The 22382-nt window shown below is 38.3% G+C and overlaps 1 protein-coding gene across 7 annotated transcripts in view; it reads right to left on the bottom strand.

The window, feature by feature from the left end:
* Positions 1-1134: 1134 nt before the first annotated feature.
* Positions 1135-22382, bottom strand: part of LOC113536417 (myocyte-specific enhancer factor 2A) — a 32938-nt gene continuing 11690 nt past the window's right edge. For 5 of the 7 annotated variants that reach the window (XM_053238177.1, XM_026930310.3, XM_026930309.3 and 2 more), the window contains 10 exons: positions 16827-16997; positions 11110-11313; positions 8856-8993; positions 7854-8013; positions 6996-7052; positions 5636-5790; positions 5135-5158; positions 4030-4147; positions 3811-3928; positions 1135-3015 (listed from right to left, as the gene is read on the bottom strand). In XM_053238177.1, coding sequence (XP_053094152.1) covers positions 2715-3015; positions 3811-3928; positions 4030-4147; positions 5135-5158; positions 5636-5790; positions 6996-7052; positions 7854-8013; positions 8856-8993; positions 11110-11313; positions 16827-16880 — 1329 coding nt within the window. In that variant the 5' untranslated portion in view covers positions 16881-16997 and the 3' untranslated portion in view covers positions 1135-2714. Of the gene's footprint in view, positions 3016-3810; positions 3929-4029; positions 4148-5134; positions 5159-5635; positions 5791-6995; positions 7053-7853; positions 8014-8855; positions 8994-11109; positions 11314-13041; positions 16656-16826; positions 16998-22382 lie in introns of those variants that run through there. The other 2 variants (XM_026930311.3, XM_053238178.1) reach the window with 2 other exon arrangements.

Consider the following 22382-nt stretch of genomic DNA (forward strand, 5'->3'; position numbering starts at 1 on the left):
GTGATAATTAACACAGGGATACTGAACCCAGTGATAATTAACACAGCAATCCTGAACTTTGTGATACTGAACTCAGCGATACTTATCACAGCGATACTGAACTCAGCGATACTTATCACAGCACCTCTATTTATCAGGGTTTTTTCTTGGTCAGTTTTTGGGAATAGTCTATAGGAAAAAATATTCTGGTGAGTTTGACATTTGAGTCCTTAAAGGTTCTTTGCTTAGCTAAAAGATGAAAATTTGTGAAGATAAATGCAAAAGCCCCACGTTACAGTCGTTCAGTCACGTTTAAGCATATGTAACCTTTGCAGAATTTATTTGTAGAATTCTCAAGTAGCTTTTCCCCCTGACTTTCACCATGAGCCATATAAAGTAATAATTTACTAATTAAGTCAGATCAAATTCCCACAAGGCGTCTTCAGAAATCGTCTCACGCCCAGGGACTATAATAAATGTGTGTTTTGTCTCTTGGCCAGGTCTTCGCTGCCCCCTGCTGGCTGAAATATAAAACTGCATGCATCTTGATGCTCCTAGTTTTAAAATTACAGCTGACAATCTATAACTACGGAGGAGCACAAGTAAGAATTAAGTAATAAATAGTTAAATTAATAAAGAAGTGGAATAAAGCTACTGTAAGTTAATGCCATTTTTCTCACTTTCATTTTATGCATGCAGCCAAAACCATGCAAATCATATTTGTTGCATGTCCCCAGTGTCAGACCACACATCCACCACACGGCCCATAGTGATGCACCTAAGTGTAGATGTGGATGAGTCATAGTTGACTCTGTCCCACAGAGTGCTGCGAACTGACTGACTTTTCTGTTTGTCTGAACTTTAAGTCAATATTAAATAGGCCACATTTTACTTTACACCCACTAACATCCTTGTGTGGTGAAAGACCTTTATTCCGTGTGTGTGTGTGTGTGTGTGTGTGTGTGTGTGTGTGTGTGTGTGTGTGTTTAATTCTAGGGAAGATAAGGAGCAATCAAGGTGACACTGCTGCATGAGCGTTGTACCTTAAGTCAATATTTGGTAAGCAGCAGTCCTTAAAAGTTTATATATCTAATAACATCCATGGGAGATTATTTAGGACAAAAATAAAGCACATCAAAAAACAAAAAAGACAACCAGGGTTTAAAATTTAATATTTCTTTAAATGGATCATATTCAGCTACCTCAAGGCAACAATATGTACACTATATACAACACTGTATAAACAGTATTCCAAATACATTATGTCTAGTTTAATAAATAGAGCCTCAGTCAGCGATTACTGATGTCCTTTTGTGTAAAAAGAGGCCTACCGGTAAATAATGCAAATAACTTCCAACACTGAAAAACCTGATGTGAAGCTCATAAAGCAGAGATGAAGTTACACTATAGGGCCATACGTTTGTGGACACCTGAAGAGTGGAGGTTATTATAACAGCAAAAGGGGACCAACTCTGGATGTTCAACAAGCACATATAGGTGTGATGGTTGGGTGTCCACAAACTTTTGGCCATATAGTCTATGTAACTGAATGTTTGGATGCTGAAACACTTCTGCAGAGAGCACGCTGGATGGTGGATGGTCTGACAAGGTAAATGACCTGAGCTGAACTGCTATACAGCCTTCTGTCACAAATGGCACACTTGAGGTCTTTTGGACCTTGATTGTGTGTGGGCATGAAATCCACAAAGTTGAAGGGTGCCCCTTTACGTATTTTGGGGTTCAGAAATGTACTTATGTGTGCCACCTATGAGTCATTAATACACCCTTTGGCCGTATCGATGCAAACTCAACAGCGGTCTCTTATGCAAAACGAGGGCCTAAATGATGAAGAGAAAAAAATGTTATGGATACAAATAGTGCTAAATCAGCTGATACAATTATATATATATATATATATACAGTGACAGCACCTTCTCTAAGCATTTGAGTATGTAATGTCACACTGAGTTAGTGATAACACTGTGTCCTAAATGCTTTTTCCTTCCGCACACCATGGGTCTGCACTTCACCAGAGTGAAGATTAGATGAGTTCAGCATGGCTTATGGCATCATTAGTGACAGAAGTGATCACAGAACAATGACACTCTTAACACCTTATTGCACTTGAACCTCAGGAAGGGCATAGTAACTGGATATTAAGTTCCCCTGCACTAATAATTTGCTTACAGCATGCATTTACAGCTTATTCGTTATGAAGTCCAAAGAACAATGAATTTTAATAATGATCACGTTTGTTTGCATATGCTAGCATGAAAAAAGAATGAAATCACCCTTTTTTGCAAATAATCTATGCCCAGAGCACTATGGAGTATATTTTGAAGCAGGCAATTATTGACTCAAGTTCATGCTTCAGTTTGAAGACCCATAAAGAAAACTGTAGAAACATTTACAAATATCAAACACTTTTGGCTTGATGTCATACTACAAATATCATTAAAAGCTTCATTCCCTGATAAAAAAAAAAATCCTACAGGCTTTTCATAAATTTGATTTTCTGCTGATAAAAAGGTATGACTTAACCATTAGTCATCCCTGTACAATCCTGTAAGAAGATTTTTCCTTCAGGACACACTCTTTTCCTGTGTCCTACGTCCCCATAGTTCTTGCTACATATACGGAAAGGGACAATGGCAATACTGTTATTAGCAATAAATAGTGACCAGACAGTTTGCTCCCTGCTTACTTTTCTTCAAACAGCCTATTCCTATTAAGTGCTATGTCACCCAGCTCTCTGTGCGCAGCCGTTTGAGTGATGGACCCCTGATGCCCTCTGATGGGTCACTGCCCTGACCTGGGGTGGGCACAGAGGGATGGGTGTCTCTGTGCTGCTCCTCCCGCTCACTCCCCTCATATGAGCTGCAGGAGGAGGCAAGGCTTTCAGCTGGAGAGTGGAGAGAGGAAGAGGGAGGGGCAGAGAGGAAAGCCATTGGGGGAGACACAGGCTCAGCTTTTATATCCATGATTGGAGAAGACCTGGAGGACGGCTCAGAGACATGGGATAAGGAACGAGAGAGTCTGCAGGAAAGAAAAGTGATTTTAGTGATTATTCTGGTTACTGCTATAGAATTGAATGGATGGATGGCTTTATTGATGGATTGATGGATATGTGATGAAAGGATTGATGGATAAATAGATGGAGGGATGGATGATGAATGGACGATGGAAAGATCAAAGGAGGTGTGTATGAGTGATGGATAGAAAGCAACCCAAAAGACCCCTTGAGGTACCCTTTTTTCTAAGAGTGTGTAGATGAATAGATAGATGTGACTGAACTGTGGGGCAATGGTTAGACTAAATAAATGGATGTACAAAGGGATGGATGGATAGATGTGTGAATGGATTGATAGATGAAGGAAGGATGAATAAATGGATGTATGGTGACTAGATGGAAGAATAAATAAATACATGGGTAAATGGATAGATGGATAGAAGTCTTTGCATGATTGCATGTATACTTGCAAACATCTAACCAACCATCTTTTATTTGGATGAATGAATAAGTGCATGGGTGGGTGATGGATGGATGGATAGATGGAGAGATGAATAAATGTACGCATGAATAAATGGAAGTTGGATGAACATTACGGATGACTAAATTATGAATGGATTAATAAATGGATGGGTGAATGGGTGGATGTACTGATGATGGAGAAATGATAAATGTACAGATGAATGGATGACTGTATGAATAACTGGATAGATGAATAGTGGATCCATGAATAGTAGAATGGATGGATAAGGGATGGATGGATTGATGGCAGATGGATGAATGGATGGGTAGGTGGGATGGAATGACAGAAACTCACTCACCCCTGAGAAGTAATTGCAGTCTGAGTATGTTGCCATGGTGATCCTGAAGCCAAACTCAGGCTGTCTGGCATGCTGAAGCTATGTAGGTTACCGAGCTCTGAGCTGATTAAGCCATAATCTGAAAGATATTAAATACACAGATAAGACAGATGTTTGACTTCAGTGACTTCAGTCCAGTGAACTCCATGCAGTAATTACAGGTGTTGAACGTGCACACACCTGAGTTGTATGCTGATGTCATAGCAGGGTACGGCAGGCCCTGGGGGTGCATACTTGGTGTTGTCATGGACACCACCTGTGTACTCAGTGATTGGCTGGATGGTGGGCTGTTTATCCTCTGAAATTTGCATAAAACAAAGAAGAATTGCTACTGGTGAATAAAGTTCACCATGTTGGTTGTAAATTTTACAGGGCAGTATTAGGGTGAGGCAGAGCAGTTTAGGGTGCAGGTTATTGAGACATAGCATGGTCATCATTTCTGACAACATGGAAACTTTCCCAAAACTTTCCTTAAATACACTCATTAATTACAGTCATTGTTCGGCTTTAGGCCTCCTATTAGTCTAAAAAACAAGTGAAGTGCTGTAAACCAGATCACTTTACAATAAACCAGCGGTGTACAAGCTGTACTATGTGTTATTTTAAAAATAAAAATAGTTGATCTGCTTAAAAAATACAAATAAGGTTCCTGGGTGTCACTATCACATAGAACCAAATCTGAAAACAGCCCGGCTCCTGAGCTCGTCCTATTTCCTCTTTCCAAACATTAATTCAGATGAATTCTACAGGCTTACTATAATGATACCAATACTTTGGGTACATACAACAGCAAAAAAAAAAAAAAAAAAAAAAAAAAAACTACAAATAGAAAGTGAATGAAGATTTAATCATGCTGGTAAAAAGAGTTCAGAAGAAAGTTTGTGTTATTTACCAGAAATCTGTTAAATTTGGAGTGAAATCTGTACAATCTTTCTGTTGAAGCATGCAGCTGAAAGTATTTGAAACTCACCTATTAAGCTGTTCACTTAAATTAAACCTAATGGAGACCAATAATTGCAATCAAGCATGCCTATTATTCATTTCCTTATTTTAAATGTTTTTTCCTTCATCTGATCCCTAGAAAGAAAACTCCATACACCCCTTGAATAAAGCAGAGTGGTTTCCCAGTCGTTTTCCTGACAGTACCCTACACTGCATAGTTTAATGTTATTTGTGCTCTAATGCACCAAACTGAAATTAATGATCAAGACACAAGCTGGACCAACTGTGGCCTCTAGATGTTTTAATGAGAAAATAAGTTAAAGTCATTTATGTTTTAACTTACCAAATTTCCCTCTTCCTCCTCTGGCTGCTTGCAAGACAGAGTCAAATATTTTAAAGAAATGAAAAGAATGTTGCTTACTAGAATGTTGCTTATCTTAGTGTTTGGTTCTGTACTAAGCAGCCAGTAATTCTTTAAACACAATGTATTCTACATTAACTGAGAAAATGGGTACAATTCTTCAGTTCCAATCAAGCACAACCTTAAAGAATGTACTGCTATATTGTCAGACCTTTTTTTTTTTTAAATTAATGATAGCTCTACAATAATGCACCTCAATTCACGTTTTGGAGCATGTTTGTGTACGTATTTGTGCATATTTCAGCTGTTTTTCAGTCAATATGTATGTATATCAACATTGTTCAAGTAGGAACTATGCACAATTCAAAGACATTTCTGGAAATCTTATGACATGCAGGTAGGTTTCTGTAGGATGATTTCTCATGAGAAGTGAAAAAGGCAGGATTAGTTTGGGGAACTTTGGATAAACACTAGGGATCTCACCAGAGCTGGTGATATTTTACAGGATGGTGGAATGAGCACTCTGAGCTCTGGCTTATGTCCAATGTTTGTGAGGTTTCCTGCAGGGGGTGCTGCAGCTTTGGCTGTTAGACCTCTTCCCATGATGTTCTCTCCCTGAGCATTGATGTAGCCATTCACTGAGAGGACACACAGAAAACACACATTAGAGCAGCAGGACAAGAGTATGACAATTATTTATTCAGTCTATTCACAAAATAGTTTGTACTTTATCAGTTTAATCAACAGAAAAGAGCACTTTCTTTCATCCTGTACTGAAACCAATCCTGGAATATAAAATAATCCAAATCCTTTAAATGTAAAATTAGAATAAAAATAAGCCTGCTCCTTAATCAGATTAATCGAGTGTGTCTAATAATTGTGAAATAAAAATAGTAGATTCAAGTGAAATAAAGAAATATGCCACCACTGTATATGACCAAATACACAGTTAAACACATAAATGGGCCGCTTGTGATCTAACACACTGTTCGTTCATTCATCTTCAGTAACTGCTTTAACTGTGAAGTAACTGTGAAACTCCACAGCGATAGTAACCCGAGTTCAGGACTGAACCTCACACACTGGATCGGTGAGGCGATTGCATCACTCTCTTTTGCACCATACTCAGTAAAAACATCTAACATTAGACCATTAATTTATCTATTCTATACCATATTTTGTTTCATTAATCAAGGAAGCTAAAATTCATAACTTCATTCGTAAAAGATGAGTAATTTGTGACGCATTGATTTCCACATGACAGTATGTGAAACTATAAAATATACTTAATAATAAATAAAATTGGAACAAAAATAGAGCAGTGTGGATTAACTCTTAATGAAATAAATGAAAACAATTTTGAATGGCATTATGGGTTGCTAGGATCTGAGCATCCCTGAGAGTCAAGACTAACATGTGTAAAGAGATTGCTCTAATGTCTGGGGAAAGTCATATCACATCCTGGCTGCATCTATCAGATACAGGGATTAGGATCAAGTGGGCTGACGTAAAGTTAAGTAATGCCTAATGTTGGGCATTTCTTTGTATGGTGTATGAGTCTTGAAAACATGTGCCAAATCTAAGCGCAGCTCTAATTACAGCTTTAATCTTTCCTTACCATACGATGAAATGTTACAACAATGTCAACTGTCTGTGTTTTGGTCTTTCGCTTCCAAAAGTGTTAAAACATAAAGATCACTGTAATAATGTTGTGTATCAAGTATTAATTTCAACTCTTCAGTTATGAGGGTGAAATTAAAACTGGGTCAAAGTCATCTGAATAAGACTGCATATAACCACACATGAATTACGTACAGTGAAAGTGTAGAAAGAAAGAACTCACCTATTGAAGCAGAGTGCACACCATTGGGTGTGTGATCTGAGGAAGCGTGAACACCAGCTAAAACACATAAAACAGGATCACAGACATAAAACAAATGGCCAGTTTTTCCCACATATATGCATTTTATCACTGTACTTATGTCATTAATTACAAGATAGCAAGACTGTTGCTTTGGTGTAATGGCACATTTATATGCTTTGTTTATATATTTATTATTTAATCTTCTTCCACTTGGGTCACACAAATAATTAACAAGAAGTCACTAAGTGGTATAAAGAAAACAACGAGAACATGAAGACGCGTTGTATTGACAAAACGTTTTTACGAAAGTTAAATAAACGGTGCAGCCAAACAACAACAACAACAGAATCAATTTCCCATTTAAATGTAGTTTGCTAGTGAAAATATACTTGGTATTCAAAAGTAGTTTTCCACTGAGGCAATGAGGCTAATGTTGCTAACAATTAAAGGAAGCTTATAGCCACAAGTTTAGCATTGTGCAAACACTGTGAACTAAAGTGATTTGGCTTCAAAATGGCTGTGACTACTGTTTTTAGCTCTGTGATATCCCTTAGTCTATCTTTTTTGTACATGTCACACTGTAACAGAAACCACACGAGCAAATCTTTTTTATGATATTGAACAACTCGACACGTTTGAGGCAAGTTGTTAAAGTAAAGCATATAAGCTTCTCTTACTTGTTACATTAAGAGAATATATTACCATCTTAGTTTTCACATGCAAAACTGTCTGTAAAAAAAAAAAAGTCTGTACACTGAACATGCTTTGATTCATTGGCTGTGTTTGAAATGAGTAGGAAATTGTGCAAAGTCAGATTTTCCCTCATGTAGAGCTGACCTGTGAGTCGTGTGTTTGGAGATCTCTGCAGCGTGCTGGAGGATGGAGACAGCATGCCGGCCTCACCCAGAGCTCCGATGCTGCTGTAGGAGTGGACACCGTGCTCAGAGACTGGTAATGCCACAGGCATAGAGAAGCTCTGCTGAGACAAAACTGCCGGCTACCAGACAACCAGCGTGGACAGTGCATTGAAAAATTCAGTTAGAACAAGCTATGGAAGGTATAAAATGTGACAGGGTGTGCAGTTATAGGAAAATAATCAACAACATTGTCAGTGTGATGTGGCCTGACACGAAGCAAGGCTGCTGTTACCATGCCGAGGTTGATTATTTTCCGTTTTATTCTTTTTATACAACAGCAATTTGTCAACAATTAAAATTTTTTATTTATTACAGAATGACACGTCATTCGTACATACAGTACATATGTTTATTTTTTATCTGTTTATAGTTACATTTAATGTTAGTGTAAAATTCGAGTTCCTGTTATCACTTTTACATTATAGCAGATATAAACAGTCGCTCCCTCACCAGCCTCTTTTTTCTCTCTTTTGAAGTTAATAGAAAAAAAAAGATGGTTACTGAGAAACCAGAAAGAGCTTAGTCCTCAAAACCTTCTGACGCTGACACTGGAGACTCCTTCAAAAAATGTTAATTATACATCTCCTTGCAGAACGTTTCCCGACCTTCGATTCTCTGTTTTTCTTTGATGAAAAAACAATGTTTTTAAAATTTGTGTATTATTAGGCTTAGATTACGTAGAGTGTCCACCTTATAAGTCCCTGTGTAAGTTGTTACTATAGAAACGATGACGTATTAGAATGAATGCATTAATATAAACCTGTGATCTGCCTTGCAGCTGGAACTACTGCCAGAATTCAACAGGCTGTGGTATAATTAGCAACGTGTGCCATCTATTAATTCATAAAATGTTTCATAGTCCACGTAATGAAATTGAGCAAAATATATGATGCAGAAACATGATTTCTCTAACAGAATGTACCATTTTATGATTGCGCATCATGTTATCAAACTCTTCATTAATCTTCTGGTATTTCTCCTCTGTGTGTGGGGTGAGAACATATGAGCATGTGTCCACGTCTGGGCTCTCAGAGCCACGCTGCTCCTTCTTGTTAAGGGCCTGCAGGAGAAAAACGAAGCAGAAAAACAAAAATGAAATCATGAACAGTAGGAGTTACAATGACTCAGTGTAAGCAGGTCCAATATTTACAAAAGGCTGGCACCAATTAAAAGCAGAGTGTGTCGGGAGTGAACACAACTGAACTGATCTGCACATCTCTGTATCATTTATTACGAATGTACTATTATTTATAAATGTCATCAACTTTATTTCACTTGGAACACTGTGTTTCTTTTTCACTCTCCGCTCCTACATCTATACTTTTCTGTGCCTGTGAACCTTCTCTTACCAACCTGTCTATTTTTCTCTCCTTGAAATTAATAAGACAAAAGAACTGCAGCTTGTCTTGTTACCAAGTTCTCCTTCCTGAAAACTTTTCTGTGTCAGAAAACTTAAAGGAACAGCTATATCTCTGCTGCTATATAAAATGAATCGGCACCTTCTGACCAAACAAAATTGAGAATTCAACAGCGCTTCAAAGCAAAATTATCTGTCAAAAGACAATTTATAGATATTTTATTTGTTGTATAATAATTTCATGATTTAGAAATATTATATAAATTTGCCTACACCTAAGATATTTTCACTTGCTAAGATATCATTTTTTTGCATTGCTCCCGGGACCTTATTTTCTATGAGTACTCATACCACTATTGTCATATTATATCAGCTTTGGTGTGTTTTTTTAATCATGTGAATCTGTACTTGTAGTATTAAAACAAAATACAGAAAATAAAGGCAACCGATAAACTCCAACGCCTCTCATAAGTCACTCTGATTTGTTTTTTTTTTAAAATGTGCCATTAGAAGTGGGCAAACACATGCCGGGTCTGCCAAAATCGCATGCCAAGTTCCCCTGGCTGAACGCAGCTCAGGTTTCCGTGTGTGTATTTTGGACAGCACTACGCCTTTATTTTTAGAGTCAACCAATTAGTAGCACTTCCTTTCCATGTGTTCGTCAACACATGACTTACAGTAAGAGATGCAGTCTGCTCGTCTTGGTCACAAGTCCCAACAGGCGTTACAAAAAGTACATATTGATTTTGTGTACATATTGATTTCTGCCAGATTCAGCCTTCAAAATGATCTCTATGAATGGTCAAAAACGGCACAGAATCAAACTACTCTTCTGAAGTTCTTCTGGATCCTAACATACTCTTTGCAACACTTGGTCCTGTGCTAATAATTTATAGGTCTCAGGATGCTGATGCCAAATTTGAACTGTTTTCCGTCTCCAAAAGAGATCAATGAAACATCCTTGTAACTGAAATTTATTAGATTTAACAAGCAGCAGCAATAGCATAAGAACCACAGAGAGTTTGGCTCACAAAACCGCACTTGCAAGGACAAACGGTAATGGACAAGATAATTTGCCAATAGCAAATGGAGCAAATGCTTGTGAAGGTCAGGATGGCCAGAGAAATGCCACGACGTGATACTAGTCTGACTGTCAGACTGATCTTTAATTACTGAAGCATCAGGGCTAAATGGGAGGACGGACTGTGTAGAAAATATACTGCAGCAGCAGCGAAAACAGTCTGCAAGCCCACACACTGCAGTTCTGTCTGCTTCGTCCTAATATGTTTATCTATTTTGGTTTTAATTCATGTCATATTTCAGTGTTTTTCAACTGGTGTAACAGAAAAGCCGAGTCGGTGTGTCATGGAAAGTAAAATGCTACAGGCGAATAATTTTTTGTGTCATAGGCCAATAAACTTTTGAGGTCTCAAATAATCACTTAACATCGTAGACAAAACATAAATGTTAACATTTTTCAAGCAGCCAATTTTCCAACTGCCCTTAAACACGAGAATATGGACTGTTTAAAACAGAATGTCTGACATTTCTGATCCTGATCATCTTTCAGTGGAAAAAAAACAAGCAAAACTGGTGAGAACACGATACAATGATGACTGAGTAAAATATAGATATACTTTCTGGGGCATTGTTGGCTCAGAGGTTAAGGTTTTGGGCTACTGATCAAAATGATGTGTGTCCAAACCTTTGACTGGTAGTGTCTTACCCAGTAGTGTCTTCTTTGACACTATGACACTGAATATACTGAACATCTTAGAGTCTGAAACTTTGCAGCTCTGTGTAAAATGCAGCCCTTCACCTCGACAATGTCTGAGTTAGTCCGGCTCTCGTGAGGCTCGTTGTACTCAGTGTACTTGAGTAAAACCTTGTCCATGTCTGTGCTGGCATACTGGAAGAGCTTATTGGAGCTGTTGAAGATAATGAGCGCGATCTCACAGTCGCACAGCACACTCAGCTCGTACGCCTTCTTCATTAGGCCAAACTTCCTCTTAGTGAAGGTTACCTACAGCAGAGCACAACAGAAAAAAGTGTTATAAAGAATTATATATAAAAAGTGTAATACAGAAATTGTAAGCCTGCAAACCCATAGCAAAGAAATTTACTTCATGTAAGCCATGAAAAACTATATGGATTTTTTGGAGAGCAATCAAAAATTGCTTCCAAATCTCAGAAGTGCCACTCATCAAAATAAACACAACAAACAGAACAAAAACATACAAAATGACAAGAGCTTTTGCTGCTAAATGCCACTCAAGGACCTCAAAGTATTGCTCAAAGAGCGCAAATCATCACACAATAACCAGATCTACAAGAGATCTATTAAAGAGATCAAAATTGAACCCTGTTATTAAGGAATATGTAAGCCACAGAATTTTTACAGGTTAAAGGAAAGATTCAATTTTAGATAAGGCTCATTTTTGGCCAAACTATTACTTTTAAACCCTTTGTAAAACAGACATGTGCTGATGTTCTCTTTGTGCTCGTTCAACACTACAGCAGTTACGCAGGCACACCCAGTTCTTGTTCTAGACTCTAAAATTCATGTTCATGCTGCAGCGTCCTGCCCTTGGAGATAATAAGTGTGTAATGGCCTCATTAAGAGAGTCACGAGAACCCAGTTCCACTCTTCTGTTCACGCCAGTGTGACAGAGCACAGCTGTCAGGGTTGCCAGATCTCGTCATGTTCCTTGCCAATTATCACCCCTCCCTGAGGAATGCTAAACCTGCCACCACTTCAGTGCTGAGGCGCGGACGGCACAGCACTGCATGAACGCTGTCATCTGCGCCGGGCTGGTGCCATCAAATTCATCGTGAAAGACAGGTCCACGTCATTACTTTACAAATGCACGATTTAGAGAGGAAAGCACTTTTCTGGCCTTTCTCTAGCCATGCAGTTTAGCTTGTTATGAATCCCTGCGCTCAGCATTTCATAACATTTCAGTGACGCTTGACTTTGCTGTCAGCACTTTGTGGCCTGCTGAGTGTAAGGTTGCAGAGGGATGAACATTTTGGGGTAATTTCCATGGAGAATAATACGAGATATTAAATACAGGATGTTGGCCAAAAATATAATTTATCAGGAATTGTTACTAGTTTGTACTGCAATATTATTTATATGCACATACTGAAAGGCTGAAAGTGTAAATCTGTATAACCAAGTGAGGTATAAATATCAATAAGGCACATACAGATAAGCGTTCACCTGCCAACTAGCTTGTGTGCAAATGTTAAATTATATTAGTAACAAGGGCACAGTGCCACTGATCTGAAGCAGCACTTTTACAGAGCACCCTGCTGCTGGTTTTCCCCCTTTGTTTAACTCCACAACCCGGCTGAAGTACACAAGTCTGGCCTGACTGACCTCAGTATTTTTAGATATGATAAATATCCTTGTTCAATTGTGGAAGTTGTTCTGTTTTTAACAGCAGCAACTAATTTACAGTGCTGTGTCTGGGTCAGAGATGATAAAAATGAGGTAACTAAATAAAAAATGCTGCACCGAAATAAAATTAAAAAGTTAATTAAAAGTGTATATTGCTTAATTATGAAATGTTTATATTGCTTAAAACTACAATGAAAAAACTATATATATATGTGTATATATATATATATATATATATATATATATATATATATATATATATATATATATATATATATATATATATATATTTATCTATATCTATATATATATCTATATATATATCTAATAAAATATGTTATTCTGGACAATTGTGCACTTCAAAGATTTTCTCTTATTTTGTCTTTTTTTCCTTTGTGTAAAAGCCTTTATGAGACAACAGAGAAGTGAGAGTGGAATGAAATCATATAATATTCATGAATATGATTAATTTTATGTAAAATGAACAGCCTTTGGACACAGAAATGACATGTCTCTTCTTCGAGCCATCTATAATGTGAGATACTCTTCTGGCTGTAGGCATTTGGTTAATGAGCGCAGTAAATCCTTGGCGTCATTCGGAAAAAGAAAATGTCTTATACTCAAAAGTGAATTAGGTTACTCAGTAAAAATTACAAGATACTATGTAAAAGCGCCACCTTATGGAAAATCTTGAGTCAGCATGAGTCAGTCAGTGAGAGGAGTGGGTGAGTGATTGACTGAGTGAGTGGGTGAGCAGGTGAGTGAGGGGGTGAGTGAACAGGTAAGTGAATAAGTGTATGGGTGACTGAGTGAGTGAGTGCATGGGTGAGTAAGCAGATGAGTGGGTGAGTGTGTGAGTGGGTGAGTGAGTGAGCATGTAAGTGAGTCAATGAGTGCTTGGGTGAGTGAATGAGAGAGAGTGAGTGAGTGTTTGACTGACTGAGTGAGTAAGTGGATGAGTGAGTGTTTCAGTGAGTAAGTGAGTGATTGAATGAGTGGTTGAATGAGTGAGTAGTTGAGTGATTGATTGAGTGAGTGATTGAGTGAGTGGTTGAGGGAGTGAGTGTTTGAGGGAGTGAGTGTTTGAGGGAGTGGGTGATTGGGTGGGTAAGGGAGTGGTTGAGTGAGTGAGTGGTTGAGTGAGTGAGTGTGTGATTGGGTGGGTAAGGGAGTGGTTGAGTGAGTGAGTGGTTGAGTGATTGATTGAGTGAGTGGTTGAGGGAGTGGGTGATTGGGTGGGTAAGGGAGTGGTTGAGTGAGTGAGTGGTTGAGTGAGTGAGTGTGTGATTGGGTGGGTAAGGGAGTGGTTGAGTGAGTGAGTGGTTGAGTGATTGATTGAGTGAGTGGTTGAGGGAGTGAGTGTTTGAGGGAGTGGGTGATTGAGTAAGTGAGTGATTGAGTGAGTGTGTGATTGGGTGGGTAAGGGAGTGGTTGAGTGAGTGAGTGGTTGAGTGATTGATTGAGTGAGTGGTTGAGGGAGTGAGTGTTTGAGGGAGTGGGTGATTGAGTAAGTGAGTGATTGAGTGAGTGAGTGTGTGATTGGGTGGGTAAGGGAGTGGTTGAGTGATTGATTGAGTGAGTGGTTGAGTGAGTGATTGAGTGAGTGGTTGAGTGAGTGTTTGAGGGAGTGGGTGATTGAGTAAGTGAGTGATTGAGTGAGTGGTTGAGTGAGTGGTTGAGTGAGTGGTTGAGGGAGTGAGTGTTTGAGGGAGTGGGTGATTGAGTAAGTGAGTGATTGAAGGAGTGAGTTGTTGGGGGAGTGGGTGCATGAGCGATTGAGTGGGTAAGTGAGTGATTGAGTGAATGAGTGAGTGGTTGAGTGAGTGAATGGTTGAGGGAGTGGGTGAGTGATTGAGTGGTTGAGGGAGTGGGTGAGTGATTGAGTGGTTGAGGGAGTGGGTGAGAGCGATTGAGTGGGTAAGTGAGTGACTGAGTGAATGAGTGAGTGTTTGAGGGAGTGGGTGAGTGAGTGATTGAGTGGGTAAGTGGGTGACTGAATGAATGAGTGAGTGGTTGAGTGAGTGAGAGTTAAATGCCTGGTCTGGGAGGTGCTTCGTGTCTAAAAAGGGCGCAGTGTATATCAAGCACATAATAAACCAAACTCAGGCTCTTCCAGACAAGATAGGGTTTGTTGTGCTGGTGTGAGGGTTTATATTTAGAGCACAAGGCAGCTTGGGTGAATTCCAGCTCGGCTCTGCGGCTTCATTTTGAGTGATGGCCATCAGGGGTTAGAGTGAGAGAGAGAGAGAGAGAGACAGAGAGAGAGAGAGAGAGAGAGAGAGAGAGACGCTATATGCCTCCTCAGACTGACTGTGACGGCTAATGAGAGATATGGAGCCGTTCGTTCCTCTAATTACTCCAACCACAGCACAGGGACAGCAGGTCCAGTGAGACCCGGGACAAGAGGTGCAGTGTGTGTGGGTGAGACTCCTCCCAGTGCCACAGAGTCAGTCTGCCTCTTACACTCTTCAACCAGCCAGGGGAAAAAGAGGGGTTAGTAAGCAAGAGTCTAACATATCAGGACACAGTGGTATACAGATTAGATTCCTTATTAAGTATTCCCAATGCATCTTAGAAGTGTAAATCAAACTTTATATATTAAGAGAGCTGGAATGCAGGGTTATAAATTTTATTTAAATTTTTAAATTAGTAAATGATCAGTCATGATTTGCAGGCAAAACAAAGTAAAACAACTAGTTCTTTGCTTTTGATTAGCAAACTGCATAACAGTAGTGTAGACTGTATACTCTAAGCATTAGTTCCCTGCGCTTACTGGCACGTGTATACATTCATATAGCCATGTTTACAGTTGAGGGGATCCTCTGTGATTTTTTTTTTTTCGTGAAAAAAAGGAAAATAGTTCTCTATTTTTCAATTTATCCACAAAAATAGAATTCCAAAACATTAAAATGAAATGAAAAATGAAATGAAAAATAAAATGTGGGGGTGTTCTGTAAATAGACAAATTCTCAAAAAGCAAGATACTATTATAAGAGGCAGTTATAAAGGCAAAAATCAGCATACAAGTTATTAAAGTTATATCCCATACAGGAGAGATGCAAATTTCTGAACTGATGTCTGATTAATATAACTGATTAATATTTTATATCAAATTTTTGTCTTCTCTATTTTGTCCTATATGTATGCAAACTTACTTTTGCACTCAACATTATATACTTATATAGACATCTGCATACTGTGCTTTTATAATCACGTGTATAATTCCAAGATTATACTACTAACCTACTCTTTAAAAAACAGAGGCTTTGTATAGATTTTACATCCTTACAATATGTCTGCATCATTATTTTATTATAATGCCTCCCTAACATCGTATCAACATAATATCAATAGGCTCTCACTATACAATTGTTGTTATAGTTACACTATATGGCCTAAAGATTGTGGACACCTGACCATCACACCTGTATGTGCTTTTTGAACATCTCATTACAGATTTAGTCCCCCTTTACTGTTATAATAACCTCCACTCTTCTGGGAAGGCTTTCTACTAGTTTTTGGAGTGTGGCTGTGGGGATTTGTGCTCATTCAGCTACAAGAGCATTAGGGTGGTCAGGCACTGATGCTGGGTGAGGAGGCCTGGTGCAGTCGGCGTTCCAGTTCATCAAAAAAGTGTTCAGCAGAGTTGAGGTCAGGACTCTGTGCAGATCACTCGAGCTCTTCCACTCCAACCTTGACAAACCATGTCTTCATGGAACTCACTTTTTGCACAGGGACATTGTCATGCTGCAACAGGTTTGGGCCTCTTAGTTCCAGTGAAGGGAAATTGTAATGCTACAGTATATACAAAGACATCCTATACAACTATGTGCTTTCAACTTTGTGGCAACAGTTTGGGGAAGAACCACATACAGGTGTGATGGTCAGGTGTCCACAAACTTCTGGCCATATAGTCTATATCTTGGAAGGTTGTGTCTCCTGCTGTTTCTGTTGCCTTGAATCTAAAACAAAAATCTAAATATTTAGCAGCAGAATGTGAAGCATAAAAATAAGCCTAACAGTTTATAATCTCAATTAGAGACAAAACTAGCCAGCCAATCAGAAATGAGTGCTTTCTGTGACCTTGGTGTTAACTGCTATAGTGATGTCCAGTATAAAGGTAAGTAGCTCACCTGTCTGTTTCGCTCATCAACGATGCGGGTAATCTGGATCTTCTTACGGCCCATTCTCGCCACCTTGATCTTCAAAAAAATATCTGGAGTTCTGTGTAATCTGGTCGTGAATGTTTTGTCTGCTAGCGTGTCATTAGCAGAACATAACTTTTTACTGGTTTTCTCCAAATCCTGCAACAATAGAAAGATCAACTACATAAAGTGCTTTGTTAGCCTGAAATATACATATGATTTTTGGTGGTGCAAAATTACAGTAGTTATGACAAAATCTCTTGCTGTTCCATCCGTCATAAAATGGAAGAGAAAGTAATAAGTCAGATGATAACACTGGGTCATATTCAGAGTTGAGTTAAGTGTTGTGTTGTGAGACAAATTTGCAGTGATTAATGTGATAATTACAATTAGGACTATTCTAGCAGCAATAAATTGGCAACATACTAGACTCTTATTAGATGTCTAGTATCCTATTAATCTGTTCCTATTCATAGTCATATGAAGCATATTTGTCATTTCATATTTTTCATTTTAAACTGTGTCTTGATTTTATGTCACATCATATTACATTTGTCAGTAAACACTATTTCCTACTTCAGTCCATATTTTCTATCTCTGATTTATTTCAAATTGGTGGTCTAGGCATTTTTGAAAAAATAAATAAAAAACTGCTCAAATGCCTTAAAATCTGGCAGAGGTGTGAACTATGCACAGGTAATTTGCATAATCTGAACATGGTCCCCAGAAAATTGACTTAAGCATGTGTGTAACCCAATTCTGAATAGGCATAACTTTCCCGGTGTAAGCCATCTTTTGTCTTAAGTCACTGATTCTGAATGCCCCACTGTATCAAGGAGGATCTCAAGGACCTCAAGGAGAATGCATGTAGATTATCATACAGTGTGATAATGAATAGCCAGGTACATCACAGAGCTTAAGCTCAGGCCAGGCCTGTGAATGGAGCAACTCCAAAAGACTTATTAAATAGGGAGCAGAAAGACAAACTGAACTTCATTATCAAAGCAAAATGTAGAGATCGGCTTTGTGCGTGAAAGTTTATGGTTCCTCAAACTCCTACGCGGTGTGAAAACTGAACCACGGTTTACAATAGCAGCCTTCAATGAGGACGCCAAGTTCGTCCAACAATGAGCAATACTTGCATAATCAGCGGCTCAAGCCAAGAGTGCCTACAATGTAATATGTCATTTTCCACTCAACTCGCTCAACCTCAACTAAAAAACCAGCAACATCCCACACACTGAGTCCTGCAGACACTCCATTGTTCCACAGTAATTACTGTTCTGAGAGTCAGCAGGAGCTGCAGGAATTTACTGCGCTCTGAATGTAATTGAAAATGTCAGATGAAAACAGTGGGTTATATTTGGAAGTTTTAACACTTGGCGCCTGACGAATGTTTTTTCAGTCGGTGGTCTGAAACTGAACTGTGAGAGACGATCGCATCTTGGGTGTGTTAGAGTGAGCAACAGCGGCTTCTGTCTCAACCATTTTCACACCTTCCCTCTCATCTCCTCCGTTACCAGGGCAACAGATGAGATGCCATTAAACAGGACAGCCAAGTGTGGTTAAGTATGATGGGGTGTGGCTGAAATAGAATGGATTGATAATTAGCATATTCACAAGTATGCTATGGATTCAGATGCTGATTTGTAGCATAACGTAAAATATTGTGGTATGTATTGAGCAGTTAGAAGTCAAACTCAGTTCAGAAGGCGAATGAGAGGATAGTAGATTAAATGATAACAACTGTGAATGTAGGATTTAAGTTATGCATAATTTGATTACTGCTCTGTAGATCAAACCATATATAAGAGACATTATTATCTCTCATTTATTCAAAATTTACACAATTTTCCAAATATACTCACTCCAAATGTACTCAACCAGTCAAGAAAGGTTTTCTGTCCAAAGTTTGTTCTGTAGTTTTTCACTAGAGCTACCAGCTAATGTAGCGAACAAATAAAACAATTTCTAGTCTCCAATATAGAATCTCACACTGCATCCCAAATCATTACACACTTGGCTCTAAACTCATCTAGTTGTAAAATAATAAATTGACCCATTTACAATTCCTTGCATAAGTATTCAATCCCCTCTGAACTTTTCCACATTTTGTAGTGTTACAAACTGGAACTGAATTGTGCTTAATTAGGATTATACATTATGAATTTACACAAAAGACCCCATAATACTGAAGTGGGGGAAAACAACAATATATTTTGCTGATATACCATGAGAACATCATCCACACAATGAAGCATGGTGGTGTTAGCATCATGTTAAGCGCTACCCTTGGCCTCTTGGTTGCTTCTCTGACTAATAATTCTGTCCTTACCTGGTCAATGACATTTGGTTGGAGTCAAATTTGTGCCATATTCTTTCCATTTTGTAATAATGGATTTAATGGAGCTCTGCAGGATGTTGAAAATTTGGGATATTTAAAAAAAAATCCAGGTTCCATTACTTTGTCCTGGTCTTGTTTTGATAGCTATGTGGTCTTCAAGATACTGGTTGTATAAACATGTTCTCTAAGAAACTGCAGGGCCTTCCAGGAAAAGGTGCATTTATGTTGAGATCATATGACTTTTTTATTACACACAGGTGAACTCGACTAATTATATGACTTCTGATGGCAGCTGGTTGCACCAGAACTAATTTAGGGGTTTTACAGAGATGGGGCAAAAACTCAAGTCAAGTGGGTTTTTATTGTCATTCCTCTATACAGCTTGAATACATTGGAACAATTTTTTTAAAATTTGCAAATAACTATATTGCACCACCCTATTTTGTGTAGATTGATGACATATAAAAGACCCAATTAAGTCCATTTCAGTTTCAGGCTGTAACAGTACAAAATGTGGAAATGTTCAATTTGATTATGAATTACTTTCTTCCTCAGCACATACAGTAGTTTGGTATTACAAGAGACCAGGTAGAAAGTGTAGCCCAAAGTTGGAAGGCAGACTTGCTTGTTAGAAGTGATTTGGATAATAATACACATCCAATTTATTATTATTTTTTTATTTTCACAGTTTTAAACAAACTTATGCTGCTATTTTATAACACCATCTTTATAAAAATGACACATTTGTGATGATTTAGACAAGTATTTTATGCAATGTTATTCTTCTCTCAGTCTTGCAGATTAGCCTCATTAGCTCCAGTGAAAAAGAGAAAAGGTAAACTTTGGCTGACTGTCTAAATCTGGGATAAAACAGTACAGAAATTCTACAAATTAAAATTTTGGACTTTGAAAAATTCTGATTTTCAGTGTACTTTATGTGTAGTAGTTTATATTATCACAAGCAAATATGTGCACTTATTCAAGCTGTGTGTGAATTCCTGCCACTGTGTGAAAAGCAGCCACTGCCATAAGCGTAATTCACACCTCGCATGCTGTCATTTAGAGAAAAAAAAAACCTCACAAGCATGTGCTTCACAATCTGTTAATAAGCTCACAAGTGTTCTGGTCTGGGAATGTGTATCTCTCTGTAAAAGCTTTAACATGTGCCACCAGGCTGCTAGTCATCTAAAGGTCTAGGTTAAGAAACCTTGAGATCTGCCTGAGATGGAGCAGCAGCAACTGGCGGCATTTTAGTATGCAAATCATGAGCTTGTCATACCTGACACATAAATATAACAACTTTCGTATGTGTCTGTTAGCCGTAACTAACGGGTGCACTGTAATTTCAGCCAACACGTATTTTGGCTACATTATCTATTTGTTTATTTTTTCTACCCCATCTTCCCCAATTTTTAGTCACTGCTAATTACAAACCTGTTGCTGATTTTTCCATATCACATGACCGATACCAACTGGTGAGGGTGAAGTCTAGCATGTGATTCCTCCATCTTTTCAAACTGCTCCAGAATCATTACAGAGCAGCTGAACACACTCGGAGGAAAGCACAAAACTACCCTCTTCCATTCACAAGCTCACAGACACTCATGATTGGCTAGTGTTGCTCTGATTAACAGGAGAGAAACAACAGCAACCCTCCCACAGTCTTGGACCTTTGGTCATGGATAGCTGTGTCATCACCTAGATTCAAATTTGCAAACGCTTCACTACTGCGCCACTCATAAGCCCTGAAATGGCCACAAAGGTCTCTTTCAAAAGAAAAAAAAAAAAAAAAAGAGGTGTCATGTATGACCACAGTTACTATACATAAAGTGTAAAGCTGTAAGAGAAGCTCCTTGTAACTAAGCGAATCTAACGTCTGCATTCCTCACTGCATTCATCTGAGTAAGACGAAAAAATCTGCCAACTCATGTATATCAAATGGGCCACATGGGAAGGACAATGTCCATTAAAAAACAAATCATTTAATTTGCACTTTCTTTATACAAAACTGATCCAATACAACTACAATGAGCTTATCAAAAGCCACACATCCTGATTACATCCCATTCCTTGGCATATCAGCATTCTGGGGTCGATTAGGTTTTATATCTTGCAGCGTGGTTTATTTACACAGCTACATGAGGGAGGTGTAATCTCATACACATTCAGCTCATAAACACACTCGTGGGCTTTTGGGGAAAAATGGATGCAGCATGCTTGAGCACACTGACGACTGTATGCTGAATTAACCACAGTTAACCATCGCTATGAAGTGGCTATGCTTTTTCTAAAAATGGACGAGTACTCTAAATTCTGCACCAGTCTGAGTTGGCACACTGAACTAACTGCACGATTACAGCTTCAGAAAGAGGCATTTAGGAGAAAATGCAAACAGTTTTGAGAGTTTAGTTACGGCACAGAAACTACACACACTGAGTACCCCATTTACTCCCAGCTCACTTCACTCACTAGCACCAGTCTGGGAGGATGTGTGCTTCCTCTGAGACACATGAAGCCATCACATCTTTCCAATATCACAAGCTAGCTGAACCCGAACTACTGAAAATTTCATGGTTGTAGCAAGTAACATAGTTTCAACATTCAGTTAGAATTTAAAACTTATACCTACAGACTAGCAGGTGCAATGTAAAGGCACTGACTATAAATAAAACTTAGTTCACAATGATTTCTTCTATTCCGTGTCTGACTTTGTGTGTGTGTGTGTGTGTGTGTGTGTGACCACGTTGCTGAAATATTAGAAGTACAAATAGGTTATTTTCATATCTGCCAGTGTAGAGAGCTCTTTGCTCAGTTTAGCACAAAATGCCATACATGAAATTGAAATTATTGGCTAGGTCACAAGTTATTTAAACTATGTGACTATTAATCTAATGTAATGTTATATTCACTATATTATCCATTGTATACACATGCAAGTTAATTTTACTGTTAATAACTGAAATATAAAAGATGTACAGTTTAATCCAACACTTTAGTGTAAAGTGTCACAGTGCGCAGCACAGGATTTTATTCATTCATCTAAGTCTATCTTGTTTCTGATTGGCTGGTGAAGACAAAACATGTCACGGGTGAAAAAGTTTGATCACTTTACATACTACTTACATGAATTGAAAAGTCCCTCATTTATTGTTTAAAAAATCACTATTATTTTGAATCACTCAAGATTTTGAAAATGGAAA

Source organism: Pangasianodon hypophthalmus, chromosome 11 (assembly GCF_027358585.1).
Source record: "Pangasianodon hypophthalmus isolate fPanHyp1 chromosome 11, fPanHyp1.pri, whole genome shotgun sequence".
NCBI classification, from domain to species: domain Eukaryota; kingdom Metazoa; phylum Chordata; class Actinopteri; order Siluriformes; family Pangasiidae; genus Pangasianodon; species Pangasianodon hypophthalmus.